The sequence below is a fragment of the Vicia villosa genome, linkage group LG1 (genome assembly GCF_029867415.1).
Source record: "Vicia villosa cultivar HV-30 ecotype Madison, WI linkage group LG1, Vvil1.0, whole genome shotgun sequence".
NCBI classification, from domain to species: domain Eukaryota; kingdom Viridiplantae; phylum Streptophyta; class Magnoliopsida; order Fabales; family Fabaceae; genus Vicia; species Vicia villosa.
In genome coordinates, this window is record NC_081180.1 from 114,047,316 (window position 1) to 114,059,266 (window position 11,951).

Consider the following 11,951-nt stretch of genomic DNA (forward strand, 5'->3'; position numbering starts at 1 on the left):
AGGGGAGGAATATTCTTGAAACAGATCATCCAGAAGGTCGTTTTGGCACTAAGGTCAGTGTTCTAACTTGTTTCTGAGCTCACTTAGATTTGTGTTTGCTGCTGCTTTCCTATGTGTTGGATTAGATCTTGCTAGAGTTGATTTTGACATGTACTTTGTAGCGGAATGATTTGTGTTTGATGACCTTTAAGTAGAAAAGTGATTTTTTGGCAAACTAGTAACTACTTTCATATCATAATATATTGGAAACTGACTATGCATTGATTATGATTTTCCTCTTTCACTCTGTTCATGCTTATTATCCATAGTAGTTGCAATTTGCAAGTATCATTACTATATCTATAACAAATATCTGCATTACCCAACTCTCCTTCCAAACTCACAAACCTCCCATCAGAGAAGAGTGCCCATTCTGTAAGCATCTTAGAGTTCCGATCTTTAATTTTGAAACTGAAAGAATCTTCATCCTTGTTAGAGATAATAACGTATTGATAATTTTGTTGAACATTTGCTGGAATATTGTCGAACAATCCATTATTTCCAAGTTTTCCGCTTTTCCAATACACTTTCCCGCGTTTCTTAATGTTCAATTCTTCTTCTTTTGGTTCCCATTCAAGACTAAATTCACCCAAATATGGCAGTGAAGGAGTCAACCACGAAATTAGAGACCAATTATGTCCCGTTTTTCGATTAACACCTAACTTCATTGCTGGGATCAAAATATCTGATGGATAATCAAAACTCTGCCACAATAAACTCTTAGTTCCATTGGGGTGAAGTTGTTCAAGTACAAAGTTACCTGTGTCTAGCATAGTAGCCAAAGTATTGTTTCTATAGGCTTTTTCTTATTTTTCGACTATAAAAAAAGAGTGTATGAGAGATTTGATCTTTGGTGGGAGGTAAATCTGTCTGGAATTTTTAGTGGAGGCTGTCTTTCTTTGGCTGGGAAGAGGAACTTCTCTCCAATCTCTGTCAGAGAGAGAGAGATCCGCCTCTGCCACCACCAACTGCATTTTATTTCTTGCAAAGATTCTGTCCCAGTAATTCCATTTATATACAATAATTCTGTCCCAGTAATTTTTTGGTTGCTCAACACATGTTTTGGTACTGTTAGTGCATTTTTTTATATGAATTAAGTTTTGAATGTGTTATGTGTTTTGAATGTGTTATGTGTTGTGTTTCAAATATATAGATTATCAAGCGATGGACAAAGAGTGGACTAAATTACCGTGGTTTAGTCAAGAGTACATCAACGGTGTTACTCGATTTTTAGACTTTGCCTTCACTAAAGGAAGTCCTCAAGGAGGTGAACTTCTATGCCCTTGTGCTAAGTGTAAAAATATATATTGGAAAACCAGGGATATTATTAGGGATCACCTAATAGCCAAAGGTTTTCTAGACGGTTATGACGTTTGGGTGCACCATGGGGAGAAACTACAAAGGTCTATGGAAATTGGTGATGGGATGGAAGATCAAGATGGATCACATGATGACATTCCTGGCTTATTGCATGACATATATGGAGATAGGGCAGAAGCACACGGAGTTGGTGAAGGTCCCAATGACGAGGCTAGAACGTTTTACAGTTTGATTAAAGAGGCGGAACAAGAACTGTACCCTGGATGCAAAGACTTCTCTTCGTTATCATTCACGATTCGACTCTACTTGTTGAAATGTCTCCACGGCTGGAGCAATACGTCATTCACTGCCCTATTAGAATTATTGAAAGAAGCAATGCCTGATTTGAACATTCCGGAATCATTTTACAAGACAAAAGCCATGATAAGTGGTTTAGGCCTTGATTATAAGAAGATAGATGCGTGCCCAAATGATTGCATGCTATTTTGGAAGGAGCATGAAAAGGACAATTCTTGCACTATTTGTGAAGCTTCACGGTGGAAACAAAATGCTGCAACTGAAGGATGCGAGTCTGAGCAACCCAAAAATGACTGTAGAGTTCCTGCAAAAGTTTTGAGGCACTTTCCGTTGATTCCTAGACTACAAAGGTTGTTCATGTGTTCAAAGACAGCTGAGTCAATGAGATGGCATGAAGAAGAGCGCTCAAAGGATGGAAAATTGAGGCATCCTGCTGACGGTAAAGCGTGGAAGGACTTTGATGAGCTCCATCCAGATTTTTCTAGTGAGTCCCGCAATGTAAGACTTGGCTTAACGAGTGATGGGTTTAATCCATTTAGGACCATGAGCTTATCTCATAGTACATGGCCTGTCTTGATGATGGTATACAACACACCACCTTGGCTGTCCATGAAACCTGAATATACAATGTTGTCATTGTTTATTCCTGGACCAAAATCTCCAGGCAACGATATCGATGTTTACCTCCAACCACTGATAGAGGAGCTAAAGGAGTTATGGGAATCCGGCATAGAGACATATGATTCTTCAATGAATCAAACTTTTCAAATGCGTGCAGCTCTTCTGTGGACAATTAGTGACTACCTTGCTTATGCTATGTTGTCGGGATGGAGCACCAAAGGAAAATTGGCGTGTGCTTGTTGTAAATCTAACACCAATTCGTTATACCTCAAACACAGTCATAAGATGTGTTATATGGACCACCGTACCTTTTTACCAAGAACTCATTCTTGGAGAGACGATGTCAAATCATTTAACGGAGAAGAAGAACATAGAACTGCACCATCCATGTTAAACGGGGCTGAAATTCTTGAACTCTTAAAAGATTTCAATAATGAATTTGGGAAGAAAAAGAAGAAAGTTGATGGCCCGTGGAAGAAGAGGTCAATTTTTTTTGAGTTGCCTTACTGGGCTCAAAATACATTGCGCCATAACTTAGATGTAATGCACATTGAAAAGAACATATTTGATAGTATTGTTGGAACTCTTTTGGACATCATGGGGAAGACAAAAGATCATATTAAAGCCCGTTATGATTTGCAAGAAATGGGAATTAGAGAAAAACTTCATCCAAGGGAGATTGGTGGAGGACGTTCAGAGTTTGCAAAAGCGTGTTTTTCAATGACTCCGCACGAGAAGTCAATTTTTTGTGGAGTTATAAAGGCTGCCAAGTTACCAGATGGGACTGCATCAAATATTTCAAAATGTGTACAAGTTGGTGACAGAAAAATATCTGGTTACAAGAGTCATGATACGCATTTCATGTTACACTATTTGTTGCAAATCGCAGTAAGAAGCACAATGCCCAAGGAGGTGGCAACCCCACTAATTCGTCTTGGTTCCTTTTTCCGCTCTCTATGTCAGAAAGTTATACAAGTGGAAGATTTAGATTACCTAGAAAATGAGATTGCAGAGATACTTTGTCAGTTGGAGATGATATTTCCTCCAAGTTTCTTTGACATAATGGTTCACTTGCCTATTCACCTTGTAAATGAAGTTAGATTGGGTGGTCCTGTTCAATTTCGATGGATGTATCCCACCGAAAGATACTTGTGTAAACTTAAGAACTATGTCCGCAATAGAGCTTATCCTGAAGGTTCTATTGCCAAGGGGTATCTGGCTGAAGAAGCTATAACATTTTGCTCAAGGTATTTGCATAGCAATGTAGATACAAGGTTTAATAGGAAGAGTCGGAATTATGATGTTACCGATTCACTTGAAACAGATCCAGATGATTACTTTACAACTGCCGGTCGTCCTTTAGGGGGGGCAGGCAAACCCTTTCATCTTGATGTGAAATCAAAGGATGATGCCCATCGATACATCTTATTCAATTGCAATGAAGTTCAAATTTAATGATGAAGTGGCTGGCATGAAGAGGGAGATGGATGGTATGAAGGCGCTATTTAAGACAATGATGAAGCAACAAAACCCACAAATGAGCGACGACGAGATCTCTAATTTGATGGCAAGTGCTATGGGCTGTTCCATTAGTTCTACTGCTGCTCCTGCTGATCCACATTCGTCTGCATCAACTCATATTCCGCATTGCGAACAGGTATACTCTAAACTACAAAAATTGCAGCATATGGCACTGTTTAGGGAACTGAATTATCAAGTGTTTTCTGAAATTGCAGCATATGGCACTGTTTAGGGCACTGAATTAGAAACTGTATAGGGCACTAATTTGATGGCAAGTGTTTTCTGAAAGTGTATAGGGCACTGAATTAGAAACTGATCAATTTTTGTTACTTGATTTGCTTCATCATGTTGCTGATTGACCATTTTTTGTTACCCTTGGATTTATCATCAAGCAGAAATAATCTAACGAACATGACTCTGCATGTCAATGTCTGAGAATTAAATTTTCATAAGCCTTTTGTTGGTTGCTAAACTACTGACACAATAAGATCCAACAACACAGTTATTTAATCAATACAATGGGTGTACTTAGGTTCATTTAAAAAAAATTCCCGGTCACTTCTACTTTCATGTCAAGATTACCTCTGTATCAATTTGAGCTGCTTCCAATCTCCCATCAAAGGATTCATGATCCCCAACTACAGACTCTAAGGATTCCATCAATGGATCAGGCTGTAATAGGCAGGCAATGATTTGTTGAATTAGGAATCTAAACTTGCTTAGTTTAAATAGATTTTCCCAAATAATGGAAGTACTTCATAGAAAATAACTATATAGATGATTACCGTGACCTCCTTTAATGATAAAAATATGCGCCCACGTGCAGAGTTTATTTGGATAACTTTTGCCTCTAAAACCTGTGCCAAAAAAAAGTAGGCATAAAGATAAATACACAAGAACTATAACTAGGTAAATTGCTAGAAGATATTCATGTATCTTATAGTATCTCAATATTATCTTTCTTAGTGTTTCAAAACCATCTTTTCAAAGAAGCAAAAATCTATGACATAACTAGTATTCTAGTTTTAACTTGTGTTGCTGATTGACCTTTTGAAACTGAGTGTCTTATATGGCTTTCCCTTAATAGGTATTTGATTTTGAAGGTTTTGTTGTGGTTTTATGATTCTTGTTTGATAAGCCATGCACTAAATAAAAGAATCATTGTGTTTTGTTGTACATAGAAACTCCTCTATTTTTAGCATTCCAAGTTATTGCAGTGACTAATGCTGCAGCTTTTTAGGCTAAACATGATGTTAGTGTATTTGCTAGAAAAAGAATAAGGTGTGATAGAAATGGACCTCTTATCAAACAAGTTAGATCTTCAATCACTCTATTTAATCCTCATAAATGGTCTCTGATGTTGGAAGGTGATGCCATCATGGCTTTTTTACAATACATGTCATTGATATACTTACTCCAAAAATGACCAAATGAAATGGAGTAAAAGTGGGTTCTAACTTAGGATATACTTACTGAATTCAAGCCCTTGCGCCTTGATGGACCAACTTGTTTAATTGATTATTTTATTTCAGTTTGTAAGAATTCTATATTTCCATTGATTTGATTCTGAAATATGTGTATGAAATAGGGAAACGATTCTGAAATAGGTGTATGCATGATTTTGGTGGTGATGGCCTAAAACTGTCTTTTGATTCATGATTCTATTTTACACAACCATGACTAGTACGTACACTTATGAATGTTGAATGATGTTATGTTTATTGTAGGGTGGAGAGGAAGCAGATTGTGATGAAGATATGGAAGAAGCTTGTGATGATCATGAAGATGTGGAAGGAGGTTATGCTGAAGATGTTGAAGAAGGTGGTTGTTCAGAAGATGTGGAAGAAGAGCAAGGAGAAGATCAAGAAGAATAGTTGTTTTATGTTATCTAGCCCAGTTTTTAGAACTTTTTTTGGTTATTTTGGGATGACTCCATTTTGAGAGAAACTTGTGGTGGTACAACTTAAATAGTGTAGGGATCATGGATCAACTTAATATGGTTGTTTTGATTTTGAATTTGGGATGAAAAACTTAGTATCCAACTATTATTAGTGGATGAACTACTATTAATGTTAATTTCATTGTTAATTTAATATTGATATATATATTTATACATATATAAATATAAATATAAATATAAATATATATATATATATATATATATATATATATATATATATATATATATATTTATGTAATGATACAGAAATAAACCGTGGCAGATAAATGGTTTAGAATGCATAACATGAAATAAACCGTGGCATATAAATGGTTTAAAATGCATAACATATAACAACGGTTTTAAATAGGTGGTCATAACCAAACCGTGGCTATATCCTGAACCAATACTGTGTCGTAAACGTTAAAATGAAACCGTGGCTTTACCATAAAGCCACAGTTTATAAGTCATGGCAAGATCAAACCGCGGCCTTAATCAAGCTACGTAAACCGTGGCCTAAAAATGCCACGGTTGTAAAAAAGGCGTGGTCTATACCAAAAAACCGTGGACTTTACTTTAGGCCACGGCCGTATACTCCACAGTTGGATTTCCGTGGCCAAACCGTGGCCTAAGCGTTACGCCACGGTTATTTTGCATATAGCCTCGGTTTTCTGGGCGTGGCGGGAGACCTTTTTTCCTGTAGTGTTTTTACGACTAAATTTTTTGGTATCTATTATGAAACTGATGTTAATTTTGGTAATTAAATATTTATATTTTTTATCAAGGTTAAATTATCTTTCAAAATACAAAATTGACTCTTTATAAAGTGAGTCATGTTCTCCGCTCTCACATATTATGTTGATTAAACAAATATCTTTGTATTTTTTTAAAGCTTTTATGTAACACAAGTAAAAATGAATTTGTAAAAAATTAAAAATAAAATTATTTAAATAATAAAATTGATAATTATTTAATAATAATTTATATACTCAAATTACTCTAGAGAAATAATTATTTCCTCGTTAAAAAATGAAACAATGTTAAAAAAAAAATCTAAAGGCAAATTCTTTGGGAAAATCTAAAAAGCCATTAATTCTAATAAAAAGGATAGTAATATTTTCTCATTTGTGACCCTACCAGATTTAAACATAAGACCTTCGAAATAAAATATCATTACCTTACCAAATGAGCCAACATCTATACACAATTTTTCGTTTTCGGAAAAATATATAAAATTTAAATATTTTGAGGTCTAAAACACCTTTGAAAACAATATTTTTTTTAGGCCTAAGGCGAGGGCCTAGCCCGCCTTACCCTTGGACCGGCCCTGCCGGATATGCTATTGAACCGGTGAGAACCAGCCAAAACCGGTCAAAACCAGAAAAAACCGGCCAAAATTGGTCAAAACCAGAAAAAATCGGCCAAAACCGGTCAAAACCAGAAAAAATCGGTGAATCGGCAGTTCAAATGCATGCTCTTTTTTTTTCCGCACAAAACGACGCCGTTTTCATATTTTTTTAAAAAAAATTAAATTAAAATATAATAGTCTTTATTCAAACCTTAATTGAAACAACTTTTTTTCTGTTTGCAATTAGACCTGGTTTAAAATTTATTTAAATTTATATTTTGTATTATTTTTGTTCTGGACCGACCCAATCATTCTAATTGGGCCGATCCAACCTTCGGCCCAAGGCGCCTTAGACCACGCGTGACAGCCTCCCCCGGACCGCTCCGGGCAAACGCCCAGGACAACCGACCACGAGAGAGCCTCGTGCCCGGTAAGCAGCCAGCTCGCGCGTCACCTAAATGTCCGCCTTAGAAGGAGGAGTCAATTCCGCACAAGGACACCCTATAAATAGCCCTCTCGCCACAGAGGGCAAGGTAATCTTTTCTTACCCCAAAATTCTCTCACTTTGTTGTACCTTGTGGAACACATACTTACTTTGGCATCGGAGTGCCTTGTAGGTACAACCCCTTTTTTCCCTCTCAACCGTTTCGAACTTCAAGCCTTCATTGTTGCTAGCCATCTGATCTGCTCGGTAAGATCAGTGGCGCCGTCTGTGGGAAAATCCAGCTCCCCCGTTCCTCTTCTTGCACCTTCTTGATCCATTCTTGCCTCCTACAAGAACCCAGAAACCAAAGCTCTAATCAACTATTACTCATGGCTGACAATAACGAAGATTCCTCTTTATTAGACGCTACGATACTCAACAAAAACGACATCTCCGTCATCATACCTCCATCCAGGAACACTGTCCCTCGCGACGGTGCCACAACATCTCCTTCCCCAAGAGATCTCCAAGACGATACGCTCCAACATCTCGAGAATACAGGCGGGAAGGACAACCACGAAGAGACTCTGGGCAACCCTTTCCTCTCCAAGGGTCAGACTCTTCTGGACCAGACCATGACCGCCGTTCTGGCCGCTCTTTCCCAGACCAACGCGCTTATTCAGCAGCAAAGCGACAGGATCGGGGCACTCGAGCAAAAACGTCGTTCAAAGACTCCCCCCGGTGTCATACCCCAAATTTGTCCTACCCTTATTCATCTGGCTTGCAACTCATAAACATACATCCATTCAGGTCATATCATTGCATGCATCTGTATCATTGGCCCTTGGTCAAAAGGAGAGACTTGAAGCCTAATGTGGGGTGTCATCATCTTGCCCAAGATCCTTTGAAATCAGGGTTTTCATCTAGTTCATGGCATTAGTGAGGAGGTACAAGTTCAAGAGACATTTGATTGCCCAAATCATCATAATCAGGGTTTCTTTGACCAAAGTCAACCAGCTGACTTTCTGGTCAACATTTAATCAGGGATGGATTATATGAATGAGAAGCTTTCACACTAGCCATGTGGATGTATTCATTTGACTGGATTTGACTGGAGAAGATTTAATCAAGAATTTCATCAATAGTCAGGAAAATCAAAACAGTTGACTTTTGGGTCAAAAATCAGAAGAATTATTCAAATATTGACTTTTGGTGGAAATTCAACCAAGAAAAGTCAAAGAATGGATAAAATCAGGAGTTTGACAAAAGTTGCCAAAAATAGAAAAATGACAAAAGGGAAAGTTTTGACACTTAGAAAATTTTTGAGGGCTTTAAATCTTGATGAGCAGTCCACTTCAGCCCTGATTTACACATGGCAAATGGCATTTTTTGGAGAAATTTCCAACATCAAAGTTGTTCCCCCCATGGAAGAGAACAACTTTGTAGTTGGACACTTTTTCATTTGAAGCTTGGTTAGAGAGTTATTGAGGTTTGAAGTTGCTGAAGATTCATTTAATCTAAATCACAATCCAAGTCATGAGCCAAGTCATGACCAGACATTTCATCAAGCATGTGGCATGCCAAACTGCAAGCTGATTTTAGAGATGTACAGATGTGATAATGATCCCAACTTGGTCTCATTCTATTCCTCTCCATGTGCTCTACCCAACAAAACCAGAATTATGGAAATTGGGCAAATATTGAAACAATTACAAGCTCCCAAAGTTGCTGTGTCGTAAAGCCAAGGTCCTACATCCGGCTGGGCAGAATTTCAGGTCACGCGCGTGACATTTCCACAAACACGTGGTATGCTGTCTTGGGATCCAATTTTCTCCCTCCACAAGTATCTATTTTGAACAAGTTTGATCTTAAAACGTTCTTTGCCATGCCCTCTATCTAATGAGTCCAAGATCACTAGTTTTGGATGCGTATGGACCAAGATAAGAAGCACATGAAGTCGTGCCCTGGCCAAGACACAACGCAGCAACACGCCAGGTCAGAAACCATGTCGCGCTTGCAGGCCCCATGCAGTGATTTCCTTCAAGTTCCAAGTCATTTTGTGAAAGCTACAAACATTAACTTTTGACACTTTCAACACCAATATTGTTGCCTCACGTCCCCTCTTTACAATGATCATGGAACTCAGCCAATTGGATGCCTATAGCCTAAGATGCATGGATGCAAAGATGATGTTATGGCCATGTGGAATGTGAAGTATGCAGCATCCTTACTCCACAACACTTTGCCATTAAAGCTCATGCACATGCTGAGTACAAAAAGCCAAAAGAATGCTTGCTATAATTGCACCAGGCTTGTTCATTAAGTCTTGCCAAAAAGGGTGAGCTACACTTCAAGTCCCATATTAAAGAAAGCATTCTCATACACCATACTCTCTTGCTATATAAAGAACCCCTCACTTCTCACACTCACGATTCCCTCACTCCATACTCTCTTCTCCCTTCCTCTTACTCTCATTCATTCTCTCCACATTCTCCCTCTCCCTCATTCTCTTTCTCCATTCCTTCCACCACCAACCGCCACCATAACCAACTCCGGCCACCCTAACTGATCACATTAACCAACTCCGGCCACGTTAACAAACTCCACTGATCCAACTCTGAGCCACAACAGCCATCTCTATCGCTTCCGCATCATCCTTCATCTCCATTGATCATCATCATCATTTTCACTGGAGCTTGGAAGGAACGTGGTGCCAACTTCAAGAGGAGGTGATCGCTGCAACTTGTAGATCGGTTCTCTCCCTTCATTCAAAGATCATCAACTCAGGTATGCATTCTGATCCTCCTCTGCACGATAATTCATATAGTGAATGTTGGATGTGGATGTGTATATGCTTGTGTTTGTGTGTGCACAGTCTTGAAGTTATTTGCGTTTTTGATTCTGATTTCGCTTTACATGAAAGATATGTCGCCTGGACGTTATTTCATATATTTGAATTGAAGACTCGATTCTGAGTAGTTTGAGATGCTTAGGTTTAGTTTTGGTAAGGTTTGTGCAAGTTAGGGTTTATGAGATTGATTCGGTTTGAGATTTTAAGGGAGTGTTAGCAATTTTGGACACCGGATCTGGAATCTACGTGAAATTTCGAGTCAGATGGTGGTGGTCTTACTCGTTTCAGGATGATGTGGAATTTCGCCGGTGGTAGTGTAAACGGAGAAGACCACCGGAACCGGCATCTCCGTCGCCTGGTTCAAGTCAAGTGCTTCTCTCCGTCCGCATACGTGGCAAGACGAGATTGGATCTTTTTCCAAGCTTTTGGCTCTTTTGTCACATCCATATCATTAGTGGATGACGTGCTTACTTCTGATTGGCCAAGGCTTTGTTTTGTCTTTTGTGACTTAAATTGATCTGCACCAGTTGATATCATGTTTACATGGTTTATTTTGTCACGTTTTAATGCACACTAATGAATACATGCTGCTAACATAATAATAAAAATGAAATAAAAGTAGGATAGTGCAAGGCTGGGCCATGCGCCCTTGAGCCTCCCTCCATTTTCTGAATCATACTCCCTATTTGCTAATGTACACGCGCCACTTGGGCTGCGCTTTAGCGCCAGACTACTATTCCCACACCCCCATTTTAAGCCCAGTTTTTGGCTTTAACTGATTTTAGTTCATTTTCTAATTGCTAATTCACCCCCTTGTTGTTAATGAAAAAAAACAATAAAAATGATTTCCCTTTTATTTTCTTTTGCTTATGAATTCATTTTTCTCAAATAAAAATGACAAAAATATTTTTCACTCAATTAGACCTTTTTAGAATTTTATTTTCTTTTAATTGAATTTTAGTTGATGTTTTCTTCAATTGTGATTGGTTAATAATAATAAAAATAAGTAGTTTTTAGTTTAATTCTTGAAAATAGTTTTTGAACATGAATAAAAAATGCCATTGCTTGTGAATATTCTCATAAATAGTCTAGACTTTAATTCTTTTCTTTTTGTGAACATTTTCAATATATTGTGAAATACCAAAAATAACTTCTTCCTCATTTCTATTAGAAGTAAACAACAATAACTCTAGGCTTAGAAACTAGGCTAGTCTCCCTCTTTTCATTCTTTTCCTTTTACAACACTAAAACATCTAAAAATATTCAAAATAAAATTCCTTTAAAAAATACCAAGAAAATACTAAAAAACATTAATAAAAAAGTGAAAATCATTAAAAAGGGAATGGAAGCTTGAATCTCCCTTGCTTTAGGGAATCATTCGAGTGCTTGGATCTCCCTTGCTTTAGGGAACCATTCGGGCGTAAGTTCCCAAATTCTAAAAGACACAAACCAAAGAGTAACTCGAGTTTCCCTTGCCTTAGGGATTTTCTCGAAACACTCAAACTCTCTCTCTTCTCTCCTTTCTTAAGGGCATTGTTATCTCTACTCTATTGCATCCTAGGCTGTCCCCTTATGCAAGAGCGCGAGCGTT

At 37.9% G+C, this 11,951-nt stretch overlaps 3 protein-coding genes across 3 annotated transcripts; 2 read left to right on the forward strand and 1 right to left on the reverse strand.

Moving 5' to 3' along the window:
- Positions 1-227: 227 nt before the first annotated feature.
- Positions 228-812, reverse strand: LOC131652052 (G-type lectin S-receptor-like serine/threonine-protein kinase At1g67520). The gene has a single exon (XM_058921830.1). The coding sequence runs from the start codon at positions 810-812 to the stop codon at positions 228-230; it is 585 nt and encodes a 194-aa protein (XP_058777813.1).
- Positions 813-1,203: 391 nt separating this feature from the next.
- Positions 1,204-3,732, forward strand: LOC131652063 (uncharacterized). Its single transcript, XM_058921842.1, has 2 exons — positions 1,204-2,736; positions 2,836-3,732. The coding sequence occupies exons 1-2, from the start codon at positions 1,204-1,206 to the stop codon at positions 3,730-3,732; spliced, it is 2,430 nt and encodes an 809-aa protein (XP_058777825.1).
- Positions 3,733-3,749: 17 nt separating this feature from the next.
- Positions 3,750-5,874, forward strand: LOC131614783 (uncharacterized). Its single transcript, XM_058886339.1, has 2 exons — positions 3,750-3,934; positions 5,526-5,874. Exons 1-2 carry the CDS (start codon positions 3,761-3,763, stop codon positions 5,670-5,672), a joined length of 321 nt encoding a protein of 106 aa, XP_058742322.1. The 5' UTR covers positions 3,750-3,760; the 3' UTR covers positions 5,673-5,874.
- The last annotated feature ends 6,077 nt before the right edge of the window (positions 5,875-11,951 follow it).